At 41.8% G+C, this 26,130-nt stretch overlaps 1 protein-coding gene across 15 annotated transcripts in view; it reads right to left on the bottom strand.

The window, feature by feature from the left end:
• Positions 1-26,130, bottom strand: part of nav2a (neuron navigator 2a) — a 95,712-nt gene that overhangs the window by 41,585 nt on the left and 27,997 nt on the right. For 9 of the 15 annotated variants that reach the window (XM_083558097.1, XM_083558105.1, XM_083558101.1 and 6 more), the window contains 10 exons: positions 19,869-19,986; positions 18,520-18,572; positions 15,041-15,113; positions 13,438-13,645; positions 13,213-13,269; positions 11,499-11,626; positions 5,091-6,153; positions 4,917-5,023; positions 4,712-4,820; positions 352-720 (listed from right to left, as the gene is read on the bottom strand). In XM_083558097.1, coding sequence (XP_083414223.1) covers positions 352-720; positions 4,712-4,820; positions 4,917-5,023; positions 5,091-6,153; positions 11,499-11,626; positions 13,213-13,269; positions 13,438-13,645; positions 15,041-15,113; positions 18,520-18,572; positions 19,869-19,986 — 2,285 coding nt within the window. Of the gene's footprint in view, positions 1-351; positions 721-4,711; positions 4,821-4,916; positions 5,024-5,090; positions 6,154-7,349; positions 7,725-11,498; positions 11,627-13,212; positions 13,270-13,437; positions 13,646-15,040; positions 15,114-18,519; positions 18,573-19,868; positions 19,987-26,130 lie in introns of those variants that run through there. The other 6 variants (XM_083558111.1, XM_083558099.1, XM_083558098.1 and 3 more) reach the window with 2 other exon arrangements.

Raw genomic sequence — 26,130 nt, 5'->3', positions numbered from 1 at the left:
CTCAGTTGTTTAGACATTAAATGAAAGTCCGTTCCATTACCTGGTTGAAAGAACATAGAAGAGGAATCAGATGTTGGAATCAGATGAGCAGTGATTTATGATTGGAGGGAGCACGTATAGTGCAGCAGGAGATAAGTGCTGTCGTACCAAACATGCAAATGTGGGCCCACCATATAACACCACTTACACAGTGACCGTCTGCTCCCTGTAATGTCTAATGTCTAAATGCAAAAAGTGTCTGCTGTTCAACAATTTGTTTTTATAATGGATGTCACTGATACATCACTGATCAATATAATAGGAAGGCAGTACTTGCCAGTGCAACATTAAAGTATAAGATTTGAGACTCACCCACTGCTGAGCTCGTCTGTATGTGTGTTCTTAGTGAGCACGTCTCCGTCGCTCACATAGCCACTGACGTCTGCCTGGAGTTCCTCTCCATCCTGCTCTCCCAGCTCAAGCCCACAGATGGCGCTGCTGCGTGCTACAAGCTGCCTACGCAGAGGGGCAGAGTAAAGGTAGCGTGTGTGGCCCAGGGCAGCCCCAGCCATGCCCCCATGAGCCGGATATCCATTTCCTGGTGAGGGGGCATCGCCTGCCTGCAGCCGTGGGCTGGATGGACTAATCCGATTAGTCCATGAGAGTGGTGCAGCACGAGATGACCGGAAACCACGACCGTTCGTTTCTGTGGTTCCACCACTATCAAACGTTTCCAGAGCACTGATGAATACATATATTATATAACATTTATACATTTCCATTTTATATATTATATATATATTTCATATATATATATATATATATATATATATATATATATATATATATATATATATATATATATATATATATATATATATATATATACATTTTGATATAAATGTATAAAAATGAGCATTAAAAGAATGTACCATAATAAACTTACATTAGTGAAGATTTAATATAGATGGAGATTAACATACAAAAGTGAATTCACTTTCATTGTGCCGTGAAAAAAGAATAAGAGTTCAGAAATAACAAAAAGCTCTGTTGAGCAGCAGCTTTTTGTACAGAAATATGAGCAAAATCTAATTTTCTTTTGGTGTTTAGAAAGGTAAAGTGAAAGTCAAGCTACTTCAAAGACCATTGATAAAATAAATAATGCATCGAATCAGGGTTTGGGGTTGCCAGATTCTATAACACTGCAAACCCGAAATGCCAGAACTATTTTCCCCCAAGACACTTTTGTAAACATAAATATTCCAACACAATCTATTATTAATCATGATGAAAATCATGTGCATTTCTTCTTTCCTTTTGTCTACATGAGCAATGGCACACACAAGTGGGTACAAAAATGAGCTTTAGAGACACTGAAAGGAAACGGTGTTAGCAAGAAGATAGAAGTGATGGATAAAGATGAATGTTTAAAACAATATATATTTAACAAATATTTAAAAAGCTTTTGAAAGCGCAAGATTAAAGTGATGATTGTTGATAAAAAATGAGTTGAAGCACCAGTGTAGCAGAGAGAAGTGTAGGACAGAGAAGTATAAGGCAAAGGAGTGCAGGATAGAGGAGTGTAGCACAGAGAAGTGTAGTATAAAAGACTGTAGGATAGAGAAGAGCAGAAGAGAGGAGTGCAGGACTAAGGAATTTAGGATGGAGAAGTGTCTCTATCTGAATGGTCAGCAGCTATAATGTCTAGTATGACTTATATTGTAAAAAATTATTTCTTATTAATCTAATGATTAATTTTTTAAGCATTTTTAATTAATCAATCAATTGTGCTGCAAATTAGGCCGATTAGGCACGTAGTCTGTATTGGGAATCCAAACAGGGAAACCAAAAGAGCTAGAACTGTGAATATATAAAGCAAGCAGCGTTTAAACCTGCCGCGATCATTAGTAAAAGATTCATATAGCTTTTTTAAATCAAATATTGGGGTTAGCAATTGTATCTGGCAGAGGCTTTCAGTGGTTTCTACCCCCTTGTGCAGAGAGCGCTGCACTCCACCTCAATATCTCCATGGAGGGGGAGGGTATGGATACCAGCAAGAGGAGAGGATACGCCCCCACAGCCAGTTCAGTTTGAGTAGCTGTTAGAGGTAGTGGTTTGAGCTGGATATCGAATGGCCAGCCAATACGCAGAAACAACATCCCCTAAGCAAGCTGGACGAATGTTTCCTGCAACTGACATCGCTGCCTCCATCACAGGGTCTGCCGTTTTTCTCAAACCTGCACACTGATGTGACCAGGTCCTGGAAAAATCCTTATATGGCCCACCTCTTAAGCCCCAAAGTCTCTCTTTACATTAATGTAGTTGGGCTGAAGAAGTGAGATTGTGGAGCGATGCCCCAGGGTTGAAGAGATGCTAGCTGGCTATCTCTCCCTGGGTACTGCATCATCCCTTAAAGCCCCAGGTACTGCCCACCAAGCCTCTGAGGACTACCTCTGCTTCGGTGGGCAAAACTTATACGCCGCCGGCTGCCTGCACACAATGGCTGTGTTACAATCTTAACAGGCTGACCTGTTGCGAGAGCTCCACAAGGAAGTGCCTACAGACAAACACCCTGCCTGAGATAGAAGATCCCTCCTGAGAGGAATCTCCCATGGATGGTGTTTGAGAAGGGCTACGAGCCTTGTCCACGCCTGTACCATAGCATTCAGCCCCAGAGGGGCTGGGGTGTTAGGGAAGACCAGAGGGGGCACTGTGATGTCTCTTAAATCGCAAACAGATCCACCTAAAATCTGCGAAATTGTTCCCATATTTGCTCCACCACATCAGGGTTGAAGTTGCCATTCCCCGGGCCTTGGCCCTTTCCTTGAGAGAGTGTCTGCTCCCTGGTTTAAGCGTCCCAGGATATATGCTGCCTTCAAGTAAAGCATGTAGGTCAAAGAAAGGCATGTAGGTTATATGTTTGCCCCGTGACCTCGATTGTATGAAATGGATTGCCCATCTGGAAAAAACTCCGGGTCTCATGTTCAGGCGCCAAGTGGAACCACATTGGACTTGGCTGCCATCAGAACCAGCAGTCTCTGAAACTGCTTTACAGTGAGTGACTGGCCTTCCCCCACTCTCTTGACAGCCGCAAGAATGGACTTGACACGAGCAGTGGACAGATGTGCCCACATAAGGGTCAAACTCCATATTACGCCTAAGTAAGTGGTTCTCTGTGATGAAGAAAGCACACTCTTTTTGGCGTTCATCCTTAACCCCAGTTCCTTCATGTGGGCAAGAATGACATTTCGATGCCAGACCACCAGTTGCTTTGATTGAGCTAATATCAACTAATAATTGATATAATTAAGAATGTGGATGCCCCAAAGCCTCAGCGAGACCAGTGCCGCATCCACACACTTTGTTAAGGTACAGAGTGAGAGGGCAAGACCAAATGGAAGGACCCGATATTGGTAAGCTTCGGCCCCAAAAGCAAACCTTAGGAACTTCCTGCGAGCTGGAAGGATGGATATATGAAAGTATACATCCTTCAACTCTATGGTCATAAACCAGTCCTTGGACCTGATTTGAGACACGATCTGATTTGGGACACAACCTGCTTCAAAATCAGCATGTTGAACCTGAGTCTCAAAAGCGAGCAGTTCAGCTGATGCAGGTCCAGTATAGGATGCAACCCACCGTCCTTTTTGGGAATTATGAAGTACATAGAAGCTATAGAACCCGGACTCACTGTCTGATGGAGGGACAACCTTGATGCCCACCTTTCTCAAGAGAGTGTTCACTTCTTGTTCCGTGACCAGAGCCTGCTTCGACCCGAACTAAATTGTATAGCCTCTGTCTACATTGCGCAGGACCGACTGAGACACCTCTGGCATACCTAGAGCCAGAGCAACACCCTGGAGCAGCTCCAGGGGCCTCCTGAGAGGCGGCAAACTGCCCACGTCTGCTACTGTGCTGGGTGGAGAGCAAGGAGGCTGTTCGGTGGAGCTGGCTATGCCCTTAAGCACCGAGAGAAGGGTCCCCAGGTGGTCCTAGTTCAGGACCACAGTCTGAGTCACACCGGATCCATTTTAGGGGAAATGCGCGTTGCAACGCTCTGTCTTTGACCTCATGATGCTGGGAGGTGCCAGGTTGTGGTGGTGGCTGCACCCGCTGAGAAGCCACACGTGGGCGACGTGGGTCGGCTGCACTGATTTCTAAATGTTAACATCGGCCAGAGAAAAAGCCATTTCGGTCGACCTCTATTTCTGTGATTTCAGCAACAGATTAAATTAATGCATTGTTGCAATCTACTGTAAAATGCAATAACAACTATACCTCCAATAATGAAGGTTGAAGGGTGGTACTGAGAGGCAATATTGAAACACAAAATCTTTAATGCAAATATGAGGCAAATCCTAGTCATGAAGTTGTACACACAGGCTATCCTTCAGTGCTTTTGAGTTAATCAAATAAAAAAATAAAATTGCATTGTTTTTGTTAAGGAGATGCACTCTCCTCTGAAGACAAGGATAAACCAACTGAGCAAACCAAGAAATGTTTACTGTTAATTTCAATGCGACTTTCATATAAACCAAATAAGTCCATCTGACTTGAACCCAGGTGCAGTTTCCTGTCTTGGTGTGGTTTGTTTGTGCAGGTGAGAGCAAAGCCGTTACCTGAGTACAGACAAAAACTTTACTGTAACCCCATTCTATATCATTCTCCAAAAAACTATTTAACAATCTCCCTTTATTTGCTGCTAAATAAAAACATTTGATTCCATTCTTACCTGTGTGTGATCTGAGTCCCCCGTAAGCTTGACATGGTTTCCTCAAGGTTCTGTCGAAGGTCTGCAATGTTTTTTACTGTTCTTAGTCTCCTAGTTTCAGGATCTTCACCTGGTCAACAACAATCAAAGCCAACCGCATTAATAAATAATTTTTTTGTTGTTCTTCTGTTACATTTTTTTTATTTGTCACACTAATCATTCTCACCTGATAAATCCTCAGTGGACATCTGGCTGGTTTTTCTAAAGCTACCCAACTCTCCAGTGTGTCCTGTGGAGCCCTTTTCTGCGATATCATCCCCCTCTGTCTGGGATCTGGAAAGAAATATGTTTGTGTGTATATATTTGTATATGTGCGTTGCTTTTGTAATGGTATACTTACCTGTACATGAATGGTGCTACTGTAGCTGTGTTTGGGTGGTTGTACTGCTGCTGAGGCTGAGGAAGCTGTACACTAACTGTGTTGCTAGCTGTGGACTGGGTAGTTCCTCCATTACTAATTAAGGTGACGCCTTGGGTATGATGAGCTTTGCCTTCTGTAGATGCAAGACTGGAAGAGGAAGAAGAGTGGTGACTGTCTACATGGAAACCAACTCCACTGCTCAGTCTCATGCTACGTGGCCTTTCATTGTCTTTGCCACAGAAGGGCACTCCTAAACTTTTAGCTGTGCTTTTACTTCCTGGTTTGGGGATTCCGCTGTGAACAGAGGTAGAGCTATCTTTCGTTGCATTCGTTTTGCCTCCTTTGGGAATGAGGCTAGCAATTTTAGAGGTTCGTTTAGGCTCTGTAGCCTTGCTTACTTCACTTCTGGCTGTCACTTCCTCTGTAGATGCTGCTTCTCTACTCGGCGCCTTTTCAAAAGTAAACAATCGTTTAGAAGAATCCTTTCCTTTGTCTTTCTCTTTCTCATGGTCTTTTTCTTTTTCCACACCTTTTACTGAGCCCTTTTTAGCTGTCAGTGCTCTGCTAAAGGTGCGCTGTGCAATGCCCTTTAGAGCCATCTTTGGGCTGTTGCTTGTTAATGCGTTGCCGTTGGCTTCCTCCAGAAGCTCAGGAGCTTCTACTTTCTCTGAAATGAGTGACATTTGCACAGCACTTTCTTGTTGTGTGGAGGATTTAGAGACACTTTTACTGTTAAACAGTTTGAGTTTTTCCAACATGGACTTTTGTGACAGGGATTTGTGGGGTGGGTCAATAGGAGAAGCCTGTTTGGAAGGGACTTCCCCCTTAACCGAAGAAACAGTGGAGGTAGGCGCGTTTTTGGCGCTTAGAGATTTGCTCCTCCATGGTTTGCTGCATGAGTTGTGCTGAGGGATGGCTGAGCTGGAAGTGCTCGAGGAAGAAGAGGAAGATGGCACAGTGCTGGTGACAATGGAGGTGGTTGCCAATGATGATGAAGTGTGCTCATTCATACTTGGTTGGGAGGCAATGGCATCTAACGATTCTATAAGGAAGAATTAAATAAACTTTAGTTACTTTCATCAACTTTCAACATAATCATCAAATATAACTGAAAAAATTTATATATGATAAAAATAAATATAATAACAGAATAATGCCAAAACTGCTATTCACACAGGAGAATAATCATCACAAGAAACCAAACAAACCCCACACACTTATTTAAAACGAGAGAAAATGTAGCATAACAATCCATCTTTCAGCAAGCTTTCAGACAGTGTAAGTAATCCAGAGAAACCAGAGAAATCCCATATCCATGTGCCATATCTTGGCAGTATGTGTTATAATTTGATGGAGATAACCTTGCTGTGTTCCTCTTGTCCCAAATGTAGTCAATAAGCTACAATCTTATTTTCAGTTACTGAGATGTAAGAAAAGCTGTCAGTTTATGTAGCAGCATTGCTTAAAATACAGTTACTGATCACACAGGGCAAATTGTCAGCGTTAGCTCAGAGACTTGTGTTCTTGGTCATTAATATAAAGAATAAAAATGGAATGGATGAAGCTGGGAATGAGAAAGGTTCAAAACCAGAATACAGACATGGACAATATTCTTTTTTTAACCATATAAGGCCACTTCTTTCTCTATCTGCCAGCCTAAGAACTCCTATGAACTGTTTAAACTAACACAGACAACACAGACGCATGATTAAATCCTGCAGCCACTGTACTGTCATGACTACAAACACTTCTTTAATATAATTTGAATTAATACAAAGTGAAACAGGGCACTAAATTTCAGGAATCAGGAAAATTTCAGGAAAATTTCAAAATAATTTTTTAAGAAACCTAAGAATTATTTCCCAAATCAAGCATTAGAAAACAAATAGGTTACAATTTGCATTATAATAAACAGGCGAACAATAAACTATAAAACTATAGTTAAAAATTAAATACAAAATCAAGTTGTAAGGATGATTAAATTTGATGTATATGCATTAAATAATAGTTAGATGTAATTTAACACATTTAATTGTGTTTGTGTGTGTGAGTGAGTGTGTGCACTGTGTGTGTGTGTGTGTATGTGTGTGTGTGTGTGTGTGTGTGTGTGTGTGTGTGTGTGCGCTTGTGTGTGTGTGTGTGTGTGTGTGTGTGTGTGTGTGTGTGTGTGTGTGTGTGTGTGTGTGTGTGTGTGTGTTTCAATGTAAAAGAAAATAGAAGCCAACCATATTCACTTACCTCTAAGAATGAAATATTCCAGAAACTTTAGATAATTTAAAAAGCATAGTGAAAAACTCTAGAAGTATGGAAGTAGAAGTGTTTCAAGAAGGACTGTGACTCTTTGTCTACACCTCATTAACTCTACACTGCCTCTTAGAACCCCCATCCCCAGTAATAGTCTGTCTGTCTGTCCCTCTCTCTGTCTCTCTATCCCTCTCTTGTAACCGTAAAGAGACATTAACAAATACACAAATGTATTAATCTATTTAATTTGCAAGTTGCACACTGTGTATATTACTTTTTGAATATAATCAATATGTTATTCATATTATTCAAATATGTTATATTTCACTGTGTGCGCGCGCGCGCGCGTGTGTGTGTGTGTGTGTGTGTGTGTGTGTGTGTGTGTGTTCCCATCGTGCTCCAGTTCTGCATCAGCATGCAAAAACAAAGCAGCTATTAAGAAGTGATTGAGGCCCAATTTGCCACATGGAAAATGGGTCAGACCACTAATGACTTCCAATAGGGGGAAGGAAAGAGATAGAGAGACAGATCACTTAGTTACGGTGAGAGAAAAAAGACAAGTGTGCTCTGGTAATAAAGATTGCTTTTTTTTTTACCTAACCTCAAATTGTGTGAGAATCATTTTATCTAAAAGTTTATTTATTTATTCTCTTTAAATATTTATTTTCATTTCTCTGTCGAAGACTGAACTAAATTCCTGCATTTTATTGTCCACCACTGATCATTCTGATCATTATCAAACAAAAAAACACTAGCTGAGTTAAACTCAATGACTGTTTACGCTGTTATAGATAAAAAAAGTATGTAAGATGGTGAAAATGGTAAAGTTTAATGTGCTATTGTGTAAATTGTTTGTTTGTAACCTCGGGTCAGTCGCACTGGATCTGTTCTGGCATGACTCGTGAGCATCAGGTTGTGCCGGAAGCCAAAGTAACAGCAAACAAAGTTTTATTTTAAATCAAAAGGCAGAGCCAACACAAATACAGGGATAATCCGGTGAAGCGCGGTCCACAAAGTTCCGAACTGAAGAGTATGCTTCGGAGAGGAGCGCTGAGTAGATCTCCGTGACATGCCTGGAAAGAGGCGTGGCCCACGATGTCCAAAGCGGAGTCCGAAGCGGAATCCGAAGCGTTAAAGCAATAATCCGAGGTGCGCCTGGAAAGAGGCGCGGTCCACACGAACAGAGAGAGTTTTGAGTACCACCCGCATAACTTGCAATAACGGACAGCGAGAGTGTGGAAGTCAGGGGTTTATGTAGGAGCCTCAGGTGTTCTCCATGAAGCCTGATTGCGAGCATCACGAGAGAAGGAGCAGGGAATTCCCCGAAGCACTGAGGTTTGACGAGCCGCGCCCTCAGCTGAGTCCTGAGGCCAGACGACGACCTCAAGGGAGCTCAGAGGCCGAGCGATGACCTCAGCGGGGTTCACTGGTGCGACGTCACTTTCCAGGGAACTTGGAGGCGAGACGTCGCCGTGAGAGGGGCTCTGAGGTGAGACGTCGCCATGAGAGGGGCTCTGAGGCGAGACGTCGCCGTGAGAGGGGCTCTGAGGCGAGACGTCGCCGTGAGAGGGGCTCTGAGGTGAGACGTCGCCATGGGAGTAGCTCGGGAGCGAGATGTCGCTTTCAGAGGAGCTCGGGAGCGAGACGTCGCTTTTAGCAAAACTTGGGTCTGTGGGGTAATTCTTGGAGGTCTCTGGGATGGCGACATCCCGATCGGGTGGCTCTGGAAACGGCCTGTAGCTGTCCACAGGGCCTTCATCCACAGCCTCCTCCTCGGAGTGGTCCAGCCGAGCAATGGTGTCTCCACTCTCTGAGGGCCTTGGGACTACCAGGCCATCCTTTTATGCACCTGGAGGCTTGGTGTCACCTCCAGTGTGACTCACGGTGTCGTCTTCAGGGAGACTGTGGGGTGAGCCATCGCCTTCGCTGGAGCCCGGGGGCAGCGGTTCGACATCCCTTTCGCAGTCCTGGAGCTGAGTTAAGTGCTCTGGAAATCCCTTGGACAGAGAGGAGCTGTCGGGGACGCTCTGGAGCTCTCCTAAAAGCTCTGGAGCGGAGCTGAGCTCTCCTGGGGACACTGGAGCAAAACTGAGCTCTCCTGGGGACACTGGAGCGAAACTGCGCTCTCCTGGGGACACTGGAGCAAAGCCGAGCTCTCCTCGGGACACTGGAGTGAAGCTGAGCTCTCCTCGGGACACTGGAGCAAAGCTGAGCTCTCCTTGGGACAGTGAAACGGAGAGGAGCTCTCATGAAGGTCCTGGAGCCAAACGGAGCTCTCCTGGGGTCTCTGGAGCGGAACTGAGCTCTTTATAGAAGGTCCTGGAGTGGAGCTGAGCCCTCATGGAGGTCCTGGAGCGGAGCTGAGCACTCATGGAGGTCCTGGAGCGGAGCTGAGCTCTCCTGAAAGCGCGGCCCACAAAGTTCCGAACTAAAGAGTATGCTTCAGAGAGGAGCGCTGAGGAGATCTCCATGACATGCCTGGAAAAAGGCCTGGCCCACGATGTCCGAAGCAAAGTCCGAAGCGGAATCCAAAGCGTGAAAGCAATAATACAAGGTACGCCTGGAAAGAGTCGCGGTCCACATGAACACATCCACATGAGTTTTGAGTACCATCCGCATAACGTGCAATAACGGACAGCGAGAGTGTGGAAGTCAGGGGTTTATGTAGGAGATGGGATGAGTGCGTGAACAAGCCTCAGGTGTTCTCCATGAAGCCCGATTGCGAGCATCTCTGTGTGGGCAGGGCACGCACGAGAGAAGGAGCAGGGCATTCCTCGAAGCACCGAGGTTTGACAGCCGCCAAAGGGGGCGTGGCAGGGGGATTCCTGACAGCAATCAGCTTCTTTTAAATTAAGCCTGGTAGCTCGCTGCATTTCTCCATTCAATTCTCTTTTTCTTAGCATTTGTCTGCTACAACAGTAACTTATCTGTTTTCAAACATGATTTGCTGCAGCTTTACTACGTTCCAATGTATGTTTTCAATGTTTAAATATTTATTTTATGCATATATAATTAAAAAATTATACATAATTAAATGTATTATATTCTAGATGCTTATATCTTTACAACTAAGCAAAATGTCTGTGTATTTTTAAAGCATGGTTGTCAACTTGCCATCTGCAATCATTAAAAACAATACAAATGGTAATATACACGATTTGCATATTCGAATGCTTTTCCTTTTTTTTTTTTTTTTTTACAAAAGCAGCTACTATAAGCTTAAAAATGTCAAGATAGTTAAACTAAATATCTGTATTTTTTGCATTTTTAAAGTACACTTTTATACATAAGTGCCATAAATTAGGGTTCTATATAGTTATAAAAAAAAAAAAAAGAAAAATACAGAAAAAAAAACTTACAACAAACAAAAATAAAGAAAACTCTTTGAATGAGCAGGTGTGTCCAAACTTTTGGTCTGTACTGTATATATATATTATATATACAGTACAGACCAAATGTTTATATATATTATATATACAGTACAGACCAAAAGTTTGGACACACCTGCTCATTCAAAGAGTTTTCTTTATTTTCATGACTATGAAAATTGTAGAGTCACACTGAAGGCATCAAAACTATGAACATGTGGAATTATACATGTTATTATTATTATATATAATTATTTCACCATTTTCACAGTCACAGTTAATGCTTTTAATGCTTAATTGCTTAATTACATGCTAATTATTCCGCCTTGGGACAAGTGGTTTGTCAGTAAACTACTCACTGATTATTATACAGAATTCTTTTTTAATATCCACTACCTTGGCAGTCATGAGATTAACATGCACAGTAAACAGAAGTGCAGTACAAACCCACTGCGCAAAATGTTTTTTCATAAGTAGGATTTCATAGAAATAATAAAATTTAGTAATTAACAGATAGAAAAACCATGTTTATATATCTTACTTTATGTTCTTTTATTATGTGAGCGACATATTGGAGTCTATTTCATAGCATTTTCAATCTATGGAAGCAATGTGTATGTGGGGGTTTTATTTTTTAGATTTTTCTGAAGTGCTGAAGCACTATTTTCCAGAATAAAGCTGGTTAGTGCACAGACACACACATGCACATGCACACACACTCTCTTTTGCTTTCTCTCTCCAGCACAGTCCTATGATGCTGGCCTTTGTTTTGTACCTCTGGTTTGCGTTGATATAGGTTTGATTTTCTCAGTGAATGTCTGGCTGCGTCTGTTTCCTGCTGAGCTGACAGAACCCCGAGACTCGACACACACAGCAGGAACTCTTGATGTAGGGCCAGGAAGTCTGAACAACAGAAATTGAGAATATAAGCTTAAAAGTATTTTGAGAACAACAGCCAGCAAAGACAGTCATAATAATATTTGGTGATGTTATAAAAAATATAAAATAAATTAAAACATTTACATTTTGAGTAGCAGGTATTGTGCATAATGTCTATATGTGTAGTAGGTGTTGTACTTAGCATGTAATAGGTGTAGTATCATGTATTGTGTACAGAGCATATAAGTGTAGTATTGGGTATTATGTATAGTGTCTATAGGTGTATTAGCAGGTATTGTGCATAGTGTGTTATAGGTATAGTTCTGTGCACTGTGTATGGTGCCTATAAGTGGAGTATTGGGTATAGTGTATTGTACAGTATATAGGTATAGTATTGGGTATTGTGTATAGTGTCTATATGTATAGTATTGTGTATTGCAGTGTCTATAGGTATTAAAGCAGGTTTTGTGCATAGTGTCTACAGATATAGTACACCTACTACAGTATTACAGTACTACATCAATGTGTATAAGGGTGACTGTCAAATGGCATAAATGTAAATGTAAATTTGTATATTATATAAAAACGTATATTATTGGGTATTGTGTATAAAGACCAATAGAAAAAATAGAAAAAAAATCCAATAATACATTATTGGATTAAATTACTGTTTTAGCATATAAAACTAGTTTTAAAAAAAGGTAATCCAAGAATATACCTGAAGAAAATTACTATTCATAGCAGAGATCTACAGTATATTACAGATAAATTTAATATCCTTCATTAATGAAGTATAGCCCTGTGCTGTGCCTAGCCCTGTGTTTTCTGTTTTCTGTGATGGTTGTTTTATGTAGCATCAGGGTTCTGGAGGAATGTTGTCTCATTTCACTGTGTACTGCGTCAGCTACATATGGTTGAAATGACAATAAAAGCTTCTTGACTTTACTTAACTAACAATGCATTATTTCTAATGTTAATAATAAAATAAAAACATTAATATGTTTAAGTAATAAATTATCATATAAATGTATATAGCAAAACAGAAAACAGAAAGATACACCAGTAAAAGTAAAAGTGTAAATATATAAACAATAATATAGAAGCAAGCACACACACACTCACTGGTAATGACACACACGTTTCCTCAACAGCCAAATGTTAAAGGACAGAAACAAGTTTAAATGTGCTTATTACTAGCACATCAATATCATAACAAATAATGTAAGTTAACAAATGGCTTTGGCTGTAGATATGTGACTGAGTTTCAATGTTAGAAGGGAAGAACGTGAATTTCATCTCATTTAAACACTAGCAAGGGTTTAATACAGCATGCAGAGGAAGAGAAGAATGAGTAGGATGATAAAGAGGAAGTGATGGTAAGGTGAATGAGAAAGAGAAGTATGAAGAATAAAAATGAGGAAAGCAAGAAAGACAAATAATAGACATAAAGAAAAAGAGACAAATAGTGTGAGCAAGCGAAAATACAAAGAGCATGACAGTGAGAGAGAGAGAGAGAGAGAGAGAGAGAGAGAGAGAGAGAGAGAGAGAGAGAGAGAGAGAGAGAGAGAGAGCGAGAGAGAGAGAGAGAGAGAGAGAGAGAGAGAGCTAACCTAGATGTCTTTTTCTGACCAATGGAAAACTTGAGAAGTTTGCTCTCAGAGGAAATCCTAGACAAAAAGAAAGAAAAGATACAACAGAAAACATAGAGACAGAGAAAGTGATAGTGACTGAAAAGCAGACACATAATGCTGAATATGCTGCAACATTCACTCTGTCAAACCCTTTATCTCATCTCAGTTCCTTCTAAGCAGGAAATGACAGGAACCGTGCCATACCTGGACTGCATCTCTGTCTGTGCTAGTTGAATCTGTGATGATGAAGAGTGTGTCTCATGCGAGGAGGCCACTTGTGTATGTGCAGTGTTTGTAGGAGTGTGTGTGAAGTGTGTGTGTGAGCTGCTCTGCTGCTGTTGCTGCTGCTGTTTGTATCTTGATAAACTGAAAAACAGTCCCAGTATCGCCTTCAAATTCCCATTTCTGATTTCTGCAGAAACAGACAGGAAAATGGGAGTGGGAGAGAGCAAGACAGGCAGATAGACAGAAAGGAACAGACAGACAAAGAAATACAGACAGAGAATGGGCATCCATTGTAAAATTAAGTACATACTGGTGCATTCATACACAAAGGGCATTAAGGCCAAGCCTACTTTCATTGAGACTGACTGGTACAAACAGGGCCAGGGCTAGTTGGGTGAAAGTTAATTTTAAAAGTATAGGTACAGCACAATTATAGGTGCTTCTAGTGGCTTCTAGGGTTTGGAGCCAATACCTATTGGGTATGCTTATACTAATAGGAGCTATGCTAACTGTTGAAAATACTTACAGTGATAAATGCTTGTATAGCCCTAGCCTAGCAGGTACCACCTTTTGGGAATGGTACAATAGCTTAGTGGTTAAGGCATTGTTCTTTGGATCAGCAGATCATCCCTGTTAAATCCCAGCATCATCAAACTTTCTCCTGAGCAACTTAAACACACTGCTGCTCAGTTGTATGATTTAGACAATTGTAAGTTGCTCTGTATAAAGGCGTCCACCAAATGCAGTAAATGGACTCCTTGGTCACAGGCAAATAAACACAATGGAAGATAAATTGTATTATATTGCCTTTAATTATTCTAAAAGAATTGCAATGAGTTTGTGTGTGTTTGTCAAAATACACTGCCTGACCAATAAAAATCTAATATTCTATTTGGATTATGGAATGCATTCACCATTGAATCATTACATGAAGCTTATGCAGTGTCACAACATTTATTTCCGTTCAGATCTTGTATTGATTTTGGGAGAGTCGGACAACTGCATTGCAAGTCTTCTCCAGCACATCTTAAAGAATTTCAATAGGTTCAAGTTCTAGACGCTGTGGTGGTAAATCCATGTATGAAAATAATGTTGCATGAAAAAAAAAAAAAAATTTGTTCAAAATGCTGGTCATTCTGTATATTTTGGTAGTCAGCTGACCTCATTTTTTTGGCACATAACATTGCTTAACCTAAACACTACCAACTAAAGTAACTCTAAATCATAACACTGCCCCCAATGGCACTAGACATGATAGGTGCATCACTTCATCCATCTCTCTTCTTACCCTAATACACCCTCCACTCTGAAACAGGTTAAATCTGCACATGAACTTTTTTTCATTGCTCCAGAGACCAATCTTCATGCTTCACAGATGTTTATGGAAATTCTCTTTCTTTTACTATGAAACAAAGTCTGAAGACTGAAGCAGAGTAACATCTTTTCCACAATCACAGGATGTCTTCTAACATGATTGTTAAAAACATGAGAAGCAGCTTGATGCATCAGTTCAGCTCTTACCTATTTGCTTTGTCAAAACCATGTAGAAATTGTTTTGTGGCTAGGCAATGTAGTGTCTTACCTTCAGCTGATAGTCCCTGTATGTTCACACCTTTTGCTGCCAGAAAAGTAAGACATGTATCAATATTTTCAACCTGGAGAGAGGAAGAAGTAGACAAAGTTTAAGTAAAATTGAGACCATCAAATTCCAGAAAATTGCCAAATCCTACATGCTCACATACACTTGCCATGACATTATTATATTATGCTATACCTAAACCTAACCCTTATTATAAATGCAATTATTTAAAAAGGAAAAAAGCTAAATGTCCCAATAAGCTTACAATATTCCTATATTATTATATATAAATGTATATTCCTATACATTTGGTTTTTACCAAGATATACCTACACATCAAGCACCGTATTGCTTGGCAAACACTACAGAGTCAATAAGCAAAAGATGCTAATTGGTCAGATTACATCAGCGTGTGACTTACACTTTAATATAAAATATTTTATTAATAATAATAATAAAAATAAATAATATTAGTAAGAAAATATTAAAACCAAAAGACCAAATAATTAAATATAAATAAAGTTATTAAAAATGATCTACCAAGTATGAATTTAATTTTTAGATTGTGATTATAATGAAGAAGAAGAAGAAGAAGAAGAAGAAGAAGAAGAAGAAGAAGAAGAAGAAGAAGAAGAAGAAGAAGAAGCAGAAGCAGAAGAAGAAGAAATGCGAGGAATCGCATAACAACACACCCTGGCATGTATTTGGGTGACAGATGTTCCCAAGAGCCAAAGGTTGCACCATGGAATTTTAGGACAGGAATTCATATCATGCACTCTGAATAAAAATAACTCTCTAAATAAAATTATTTACATGTGTGTGGAATTTATTTCTCTACAGATTACAGATCAGTCGACAGTTGACAGATCTGTGAGACTGAGTTAAGCATGAGTCATGAAGATGAACTTTTTCATACTAAAGAAAATAAGATGACTTCCTAGTGAGACTAATCGCCCAAGTGTCTGTATGTGTGTGTGTGTGTGTGTGTGTGTGTGTGTGTGTGTGTGTGTGTGTGTGTGTGTGTGTGTGTGTGTAGATTGTACATTTGTACATGTGTGTGGTATGAACATGTGTTATGTGACTTCTACACACCCTAAAGAGATTCCTTTGCTCCCATTCTCTGAGATTCCCCCTTATCTGTTAAATCTCTACAGCTGTTAGATTATTATTTTTAGTAGTAAACATTAGGATCTAAACAGAAAGACAGAAGCTTATCTAAAGGTTTGGATCTGTATAAGTCTATGGTTGTTATAGTGATGTTGCCTGTAAAGAGACTTAAGGGTGTCATTACTTTAAAAGGATACATCTCATCTATAAAAGTATGCATCGTATCATTTTGCATCTCATTAAAGTACAGGAAGAGTGAAGGGTTTACCTGTTACCCTTTGTTAACCCGTTACTCTTCCTGTAATTTAATGTGTTTGCATGACTCTTCATTGCATTCTCATTATTCTGTTACACTTCTTAGAAACCCCTAGAATCCACTTGCTTTCTTAGCTGTTTCAGAAGTCATATGTGTGTCTTTAACTTCAATCATCCATGTCTCATTGGATAAAAGGTAGAATTCATCACACTATTAATTCTGACAAGACATCTGCTGTGACTCACCTACCGATGCTTAAAAAACACATCCCAAATATGCAACTTTAGTGTCTTTAATGTCTAGTGTTTAGTCATCTTTTTGCACCGTTTCACAAATACAACTAGATGTTTATTTAACCTTTATGGAAGGAGTGTCAGCACTTTGCAACTTTGAGAAGGTGGTGAAGGAACAATTATTCATAGCTGCTATAATGTAAGAGAGAGTATGCAATGAGAGAGTAAACTTTTTAAATGGTTTATCTGGTAAATTGTAGTATGAAAGTAATAAAATACTTTGGGACAGTATGTAAGAAACAGATTAATATATGGAAAGTAATAATCCATATTTGATCATTTTCCTGTGACAGCATGCTCTGTCATGCTTTAGTCCTTACTTTGTGTATGTGTGTCCTGTACCTGCTTACAATGCTGTTCTATGTACTTTAATTTCTCTTTCTTTCTTTCTTTCTTTCTTTCTTTCTTTCTTTCTTTCTTTCTTTCTTTCTTTCTTTCTTTCTTTCTAACATTGCTAACTATAATCTACTGAAATGACAGTGATAGTTGAAAGCTGTGAAAAATTTCAGAAATATGCTGAGCAGAGAGGGACACAGCAGTGCTCCAAAAATATTTTTTCAGTTGTCTTTAAAACTATGGCTGTTTATATACCTTTCAGCAGTACACAGGAATGTAAATAGAGCTACTAGAAATATGAGGAACATGCAATTTTAAAAATGGACATGAGTCAAGAGTGCAAGTTTCTCATCATTTAAAGATAAGATATACCTTTATAAGCTGAGTAGGTTTGCTAATTCTGTGAGGCGTTTAATAGTGGGGAGTGTCGATGGAGTAGCTAAACATTCATAAATAAACTGCTAGCTCTGTAACTGTCATTCTGGCTTATAATTGTTTAACAGTGAAGCATGTAAAGTGCTTATAAACCCTATTGTCTCTCAGTCAAACTCCTCTATTGTTCTATACTTTTCTGTTCAATCAAACACACTTCACATGATGTATAATTCTGATAAAAAAATTCTTGCTGATCCAAGCTATAGAATATAATTACTAAAAATAATACAAATCATGAATTGATTGAGTCTCACCTATAATGAGATCATAACCATAGTCACCTGTACCATGCCTTTCTGCCAAACTATAATTCTCTTCCCCAATAAAAGCAGGTCCTTCATTCAGCTAACTGTGTTAATAAACATCACTATTATTTAACATAAATACATTTTGTTAATCACTACTTTTAACATTATAGAAGATCCAAGAGACTTTCCTGTTCTTCTAGTTCCTGTCCCTAAAATTAATCTCTTCGTTTGTTTCTTATTTTGTTGACCAATAAGATGAAGAAAACACAGATTGTTACTGAGAAACTGCACAGTGTAAACCTCTTTGTTCTGAAAAGTTTCCCATGGCAGAGAACTCAGACCGTTAAAAAACACTGGACACTGGAGACTCCTTCCATGTTAAAGATCTCTTCAAAGGGAAAATTTACCACACCAATGTTTATCAATATCTCTATTTTATGTTTTCTTTCATAAATAACAACATATTTTTGTGATAAGTTTGGAATCAGACTTTAGATTATTAGCAGTCAGCGATTAAAATCTGCATGATTAAGCTTCTCCCAAACTCTGATCCATCAGATTCTAGAATATAGCAAAGTTGTGGTATAAACAAGTGTTATAATATTTAGAATAGAATTGGGATAGGGACAGAGACACAGACAGAGTGCAAGCAAACCAGGAGGGAGTTTTTTATTACAGTATAAAAAAACAGTAATCTATCCATCTGTCTTTATAAATATCTCAGGTTTTCTATCAAATTCTGCAATTCACTCAGTGAATACTTAAAATAAATTACAATTAAATAAAAAATAGATAGAAAACACTCACCATCTGTGAGTGGCTCTTTGGGCAGCCGTTTATGTCCTCGATCTTTTCATTGGCTGCAGAAAGAACAAAGTTAAGTATTTAGGTCCACAAACTCTGTCCAGGAGAGTGTTATACAGTGTGTGCGGGTGTCTTGCCGTGTTTAAGAGTCAGTGAGTGAATGACTGAGTGTGTGTCCACGTGTGTTTTACTTGGCCCAACCCCCTACGAGCAGCTGAGAGACGGAAGTACGCACTGCCAGCTGATTCCACACTACCACATACACTGAGGGTGGATCCAAATAAAGATGCACAATAATATAATTATATTATAATTATAATATAATTAATGGATAATAGATCACATGATATCACTATTATGGATTCCATGACATCAGTCTTTTGGCTCACATAATTATACTGGATCAGATGATGTAACTATTCTGGGTTACATCACCCTACTGGATCACATAACATCAATATCCTGGATAACATCACTAGAACACACAGCAAAGATACTACAGTAGACAGCATATATGGTTAAAAGTAAGTGTGTGTGTGTGTGTGTGTGTGTGTGTGTGTGTGTGTGTGTGTGTGTGTGTGTGTGTGTGTGTGTGTGTGTGTGTGTGAAGTTAAAATTTCAGTAGCAATCTTGAACTGTTTTGTTTCTCATCCCTTGAGAAAAAATAGAAAAAAAATTGAAGTTGTTTAATTCATTTTTGAGTGAGCGAGAGTTATTAAATAACCACATCATAATCTATAGAGATTTAGATGTGTGTGTATGTTTCTGTTTCTCTGAACAGCTTTTTTAGAACAGCACAGATGACAGACAGATATAAAAACAAGCAGACAGACAGACAGACAGACAGACAGACAGACAGACAGACAGACAGACAGACAGACAGACATTCTATTCTTGGTGCAGGCATGCTGGTAGGAGGGTTGAAAAAAAAGATGGATGGATATATGGAGAGACAGGAGGATGGACAGAGCAGCTGATGACGGGTGTGTACCAACAAACCAACAAAATTTTTTTACCCTTTGTGTTTCTAATGCAGTTATCTTATGGGTTCAGAATGCTTGTTTGTCTGTTCTTATGCTCAGGGAACATACTAACCAAAAAAAATCACTTTAAGCACTTTTACCACACACACACACACACACACACACACACACACACACACACACACACACACACACACACACACACACACACACAAGAGTCCAAAAGACTGTGAGCGACTAAATAGGAGCCCAAAGCTTGCACACTTCATGGGTGACTGAAAGTTTGAAACACTAATACATTTCCAAACATCAACTGAATCAATTAGTGTGCTTGTTTGTTAAAGGAAGATATAAATCAAATTATCTTACCTACGACTTGGATGATTTCAGCCAAAAGCACTCCATCAGAAACATCTTGCTGCAGATCTTTAATCAGCTGTTTATGTCCTGATTTTACCAAATAGTGATTTGCCCAGTCTGTGTAGATCTGTTGGAGAGAAAATGAAACTTGCAGTGATCCGAATTTCAAAAAAAGTGCAATCGCAATCAAAAATTATGTTTTGCTTTTGATTTACAGCATCAGAAACGAGTGCTTAAAGACGAGAACCAGAGTGAGCTGAGCGTTTGTCCTTTTGTTAAGCAGAGTACTCAAATGCCGGCCATTGTGCCCTATTCATGCACCCTATTCAGTGCACTCAGGGCAGAATGTTGGGGGGTGGATTAAGGGAATGAATAATGTGAAAGGCCCTGTGTTGAATCAGTGTGTTTAAAAAAAGCTTCTACCCAGGCATCTTATTACGTCCCATGACATCATCACCGAGCTCTGGTTCTGATACAGACACATATCAAAAATTTTTACAAAATCCACAGACAGTAAAAAAAAAAATTATGGTTTATTTTAACCTGCCAACTTTTGTGGTTTAAGAGATTAATTGAAATAAATGCCTTAAATAATGTATATTTAAACAAAAGAATTACATAAAAGAAATATTTACGGAGGACTTGTGATGAATTAGTGGAAAAGGATTTTCACATATTTATAATTTTTTTGAAGATTTTTCCCCCACACACCGAGCCCCATCATGCAGTTTGTTTTTAGTGAGAACAAAGCAACAGAGGAATGTTTTTACTCAATGGAATAGTCTAATGATAGGAGGCAACAGGTGCGCACAAACCCACACACACACACAGCATTGTGTAAAATTTTAAACACAAACAGCAGGTATTACCCTCTTTAAAACAGCACAATCTATGACTCAATTACCCATCATGCTTACTAACACGGAATAAACTGTCATCAGAGAGAACAGAGAGGCCTGTCACATAATAGTAGCTTGTGCCTACATACATCATAACCTAAACACCACAACACATACACCACAACCTAAACACCACAACACATACACCCCAACCTAAACACCACAACACATACACCCCAACCTAGACACCATAACACATACACCCCAACCTAGACACCATAACACATACACCCCAATCTAAACACCATAGCACATACACCCTAACCTAAACACCATAAAACATACACCCTAACCTAAACACAATAACACATATACCCCGACCTAAACACAATAACACATACACCCCGACCCAAACACCATAACACATACACCCCAACCTAAACACCATAACACATACACCCCAACCTAAACACCTTAAAACATACACCCTAACCTAAACACCATAACACATACACCCCAACCTAAACACCCTAACAATAATCATTCTAATACAAAGCACCACAGTTATGAAACATCCTTCCAATACGAGACTTACATGCTGTTTGAACAGTATAGTGTCCTTAAACACTTAAACAATGAGAATTCTTAAGAATCTTTATTTTCTCCCTTCCTGTCACCTCTCTCTCTCTCTCTCCCCTGAGGTTTCAGTGACCAGTGTTTCTGTCCTTTCTTCTCCTCAGTTCTGCCTGATTCATCCTGATGTCCTACCTCTGGATGGAGTCCTTCTCAACTGAGAGCACTCTGTCCAGCTGGGGACGGTTCGACAGCCTAAAGATCCATTAAGCTGCTGAGCAACTAAAGAACTTTGAGGACTGATTCAGACAGCAATTAATATCAACAGTCTACTACAGCGGTTTAGGACAGTTTGCATGAATAGATATGCATTTACGCACCTACTACTACACACCTCAACGATGTATCTACAACGAATGGACATTCAGTGTCACATTTGGTGCTGTTTTCTCACAATTCTTCCTCATAATATCTAAGGGAGATTTTCCTCGCCACAGTTGCCACTGACTTGCTCATCAGGGATGAGCCACCTACTCCTCAACACACACACACACACACACACACACACACACACACACACACACACACACACACACACACACACACACACACACACACACAACCACTCACATACACAACCAAACATATACACACAGACAGACACATACACACATACATAGGCATATAAGCAAATATATAAATACACAGATGCACACACACAAGCACACCCATGAGAACACACACACACACACACACACACACACACACACACACACACACACACACACACACACACACCTGTAAAGAAAAAAAAACACACTGTATGGATCAGTGGGCTGTCAGCAGAAACTCTTTGCTTTTATCTCCTGAAACTTTGAGGTTGAGCAACCTTAAAGGAATTTCTTAAAAAGCCCCTATGCTAACTTTACTCTAATTACAGAGCTAATGCAGTGAGTCAAAAATACAGCTAACCAGAGGCCCTCCATTACACACACACACACACAGCAGCAGCATAAAATAACAGCTCAGTTAAAGGTATTTAGATTAAATTGCAGAGAGGTGATGGAAAGGTCAGCAAGAAACAGAGTTTAAGTTATTGCACCAAGAACAGAGCTGTCAGGTATTCAACTCTTAAACACACATCCTGCTGAAAAAAAACCCCAATGAAATAAAAAACAAAATGTATAAAATATATTTATACCATCCTGCCCTTGTTTCTTTCTGGTGTACATAGATCCATGAGTGCCATGACCTGTCCACAGGTTTGGAAAAGATTTACAAAGAATCAAATTGGTACATACAAATTCTTCAGATTCTTCATCCTTGATCCGATTAATTTATCCACCACAATTAAGCAGACAAGGTGTAAGAGATAAGTTTATTCTCTGTAAGCAATATATCTTTTTCTCCACAACATTATTTCAAGTGCCAGAGACCTTCGCTGTCATCAATCATTCTGTCTGTGTAGATTCTCCTCCCACATGTACCTACAGCTTTTTTTCTTTTGCATTACATTTGTTTTGCTTTTTTGTACAGATAATACCTAAGTAAGTCTTGTATGATCCTGGCTTCACCTCTTAGTCAACATCTCACACAGACACACAGAGACACACGCAGACACACGCAGACACACACACACACACACACACACACACACACACACACACACACACACACACACACACACACACACACACAGACTGTTTAACATACAGATAAGAACATACACCTGGTTTGAACTGACATCACATTTGAGTGTTACTATGTAGCATGTAGAAAGAGAGAGGCAACGAGAGAGAGAGAGAGAGAGAGAGAGAGAGAGAGAGAGAGAGAGAGAGAGAGAGAGAGAGAGAGAAAGAGAAAATCCACTGAGGGTAACTATCAGAGAAGTTATAAGTCTCTCTCTCACACCCGTGCGCCAATAAGAACACACACACACACATAAATCGCAGCCTTGATAGGGGGGTGGGGTGGGGTGGAGTGGGGGGTGTTACCTATGTCCTATGGTTTGAATACTATGTTTAGTCAAGAATATTTTTGCTAGTTATCTCCATAAGGTTGATATTACTCTGTTGTTTAAACTTTCCTGATATAAACTAAAATAGTGGTTATTACCTGAACTAGACCTCCTCAATGATTTGATCTGATATGACAAGTATAACTGTGATTTTATTGCTTCACACTGCAGTCATGGATTAGTAAAAACAAACAAAACTACAGATAAGGAAAAAATATATAATTTTCGTAAACTAAATGACCGATCATGAATTTTTATTCATGATTGGTGTCAGGAATTTCCCTGCCACGCCCCCTTCGGCGGCTGTCAGACTTCGCCATTCCCCAAAACATCTCGCTTCTTCTCCCGTGCGTGCCCCGCCCGCACAGAGCTTGACCTGACTCCCATCTACTCGCTCATCACACCGCCAATATAAACCCCACACTTCCCGTCCGTTATTATATGTTCATGCATGTTCATGTAGGTTCATGGTGGTGTGTGGTGGAGAGCTGTGAAGCACGACTGAAGGCAAGGTCAGCTCATGCGCCAGGTTCCTCCAGCTTCTCACCAGGGAAATCAGGATAACCACGGCTGATCTTCATCTCCTCTCCCCCGCTTCCGAGAACGCCATTCCTCATCAAAGTTTCCAGGAGGTCACCGCGCTGCTCCAGGCCCTCCAGGACAGCTCCGCTCCGCCGAAGGTCCTCCAAGGGATCTCCGCCGTGCTCCAGGATATCCAGGCTGGCTCCGTTTCGTTCCAGGACCTCCAGGAGCTCTCCATCCTGCTCCAGAACCTTAGGGTTGGTTCAGCTCCGCTCCAGGTCTCCGAAGAGAGCTCAGTTCCGCTCCAGGGTCCTGAAGAGAGCTCCGTTCCGCTCCAGGGTCCTGAAGAGAGCTCCGTTCCGCTCCAGGGTCCTGAAGAGAGCTCGGCTCCGTCCCAGGACCTCCATGATAGCTCGGCTCCGTCCCAGGACCTCCGTGAGAGCTCGGTTCCGTCCCAGGACCTCTGTGAGAGCTCCTCTCTGTCCCAGAGCGACCCCGTGAGCTCCTCTCTGTCCAAGAGCGACCCTTTGAGCTCCTCTCTGTCCCAGAGCGACCCTGTGAGCTCCTCTCTGTCCCAGTGCGACCCCGTGAGCTCCTCTCCATCCCTGAGCGACCCCGTGAGCTCCTCTCTGTCCCTGAGCGACCCCGAGAGCTCGGTCCCGCTCCAGAGTCTCCGAGAGCTCGGCCCCGCTCCAGAGAGTCCCCGAGAGCTCGGCCCCGCTCCAGAGTCCTGAAAGGAGCTCGGCTTCGTCCCAGGACCTCCAGGCGAGCTCGGCTTCGTCCCAGGACCTCCCGGCGAGCTTCTCTCCGCTCCAGGGTCCCCAGGCGAGCTTCTCTCCGCTCCAGGGTCCCCAGGCGGCTTCCTCTCCGCTCCTAGGCTTCCAGGAGAGCTCCTCTTCACTCTAGGTCCCTAACGAGAGCTCCTCTTCGCTCCCAGTTCCTGAGGAAAGCTAAGCTTTGCTCCTGATTTCCGCGGAGAGCTTGGTTGGGTCCCAGGACTTCCGGGAAAGTTCCGCACCGCTCCAGCGTCCCAAAGAGAGCCCAGACTGCAAAAGGGAAGTCGGCCGGTTGCCCCCGGACTCCACCGAAGGCGACGGCTCGCCCCACAGTCTCCATGAAGGCGATGCCACCTCTCAAAGCTCCGCTTCACCCAAGGGATACCCAGAGCGCACAACTCGGCTTCTAGACTGCGAAAGGGACGTCGAACCGCTGCCCCCGGCCTCATCCGAAGGCGAAGGCTCGCCCCACAGTCTCCCGAAGGGTGACGGATCGCCACACCAGCACTCAGAAGGCGAAGCTACGTCACAGACCTCCTCTTCGCCCAAGGAGTCCCCAGAGCACTCACCTCAGCTCCGGGACTGCGGAAGGGATGTCGAACCGCTGCTTCTGGCTTCATCCAAAGGCGACGGCTTGCCCCACGAGCACTCGGAAGATGAAGTCACGTCACAGAGCTCCTCCCACGGCGACGTTCTGCCTCCAAGCTCCCTGGACGGTGACAGGTCGCCCCTGAGCTCCCTGAAGGGTGACGTTGCACCGATGAACCCTGCCGAGGTCATCACTCAGCCCCTGTACTCAGTCAGGGGCGTCGCTCCATCTCCAGTCTTCATCCAGAGGGTCTTTCAGCCGGTAAGCCCTGTTGAGAGCTCTGCCCTGCTTCCAGTAGTCAACAGTTTTGTCTCTCCAATCCAGGTCCCCGTGGGTGATGAGGTTCCATCCCAGACCTTCCTGGGTAATGTCGATCCATTCCAGGTCGCCGGGGTGGTCATCGCTCAGCCTCAGGTCGCCGCCAGGGACGTCACGCCTTTCCAGGTCTCCAGGATGACCGCCTCTCAGCTCCAGACCACCACAGAGGAAGTCGCTCAGCTGCCAGTCTCCGCTGAGGGCGTGGCTCCATTCCCGGTCTCCGCCTTGGGCGTCGCTCCACTTCAGGTCTCCGGGGAGGGCGTCTCTCGGTCACTGCTCTCCGGCGTGGACGGTATTTGGCCTTTAGACTCCACGAGGGGCGCCGCTGGGTCCTGATCCTTCACCAGAAGCGTCACTCCGCCTCCGGCCTCCGCCGAGGGAATTCCCCTGCCACGCCCCCTTCGGCGGCTGTCAGACTTCGGCATTCCCCAAAACACCTCGCTCCTTCTCCCGTGTATGCCCCGCCCACACAGAGCTGCTCGCAATCGGGCTTCATGGTGTGTGGTCGTGTGTATGCTGCTTCCGCTACATACCTTTTCCTCCCGGACTCCTCGCTCACTCCACGGCTGCGTTTACCTTCCCCAGGGCACCTCGGACTACCGACGCTTCTCCGTCGCTTCCTCCGCGCCGCGCTTCC

This window comes from Silurus aristotelis (genome assembly GCF_946808225.1).
Source record: "Silurus aristotelis genome assembly, chromosome: 13".
In the NCBI taxonomy this organism is placed as follows: domain Eukaryota; kingdom Metazoa; phylum Chordata; class Actinopteri; order Siluriformes; family Siluridae; genus Silurus; species Silurus aristotelis.
The sequence above is the reverse complement of the archived record's forward strand: the minus strand, read 5'-3'. Positions and strand labels throughout refer to the sequence as shown.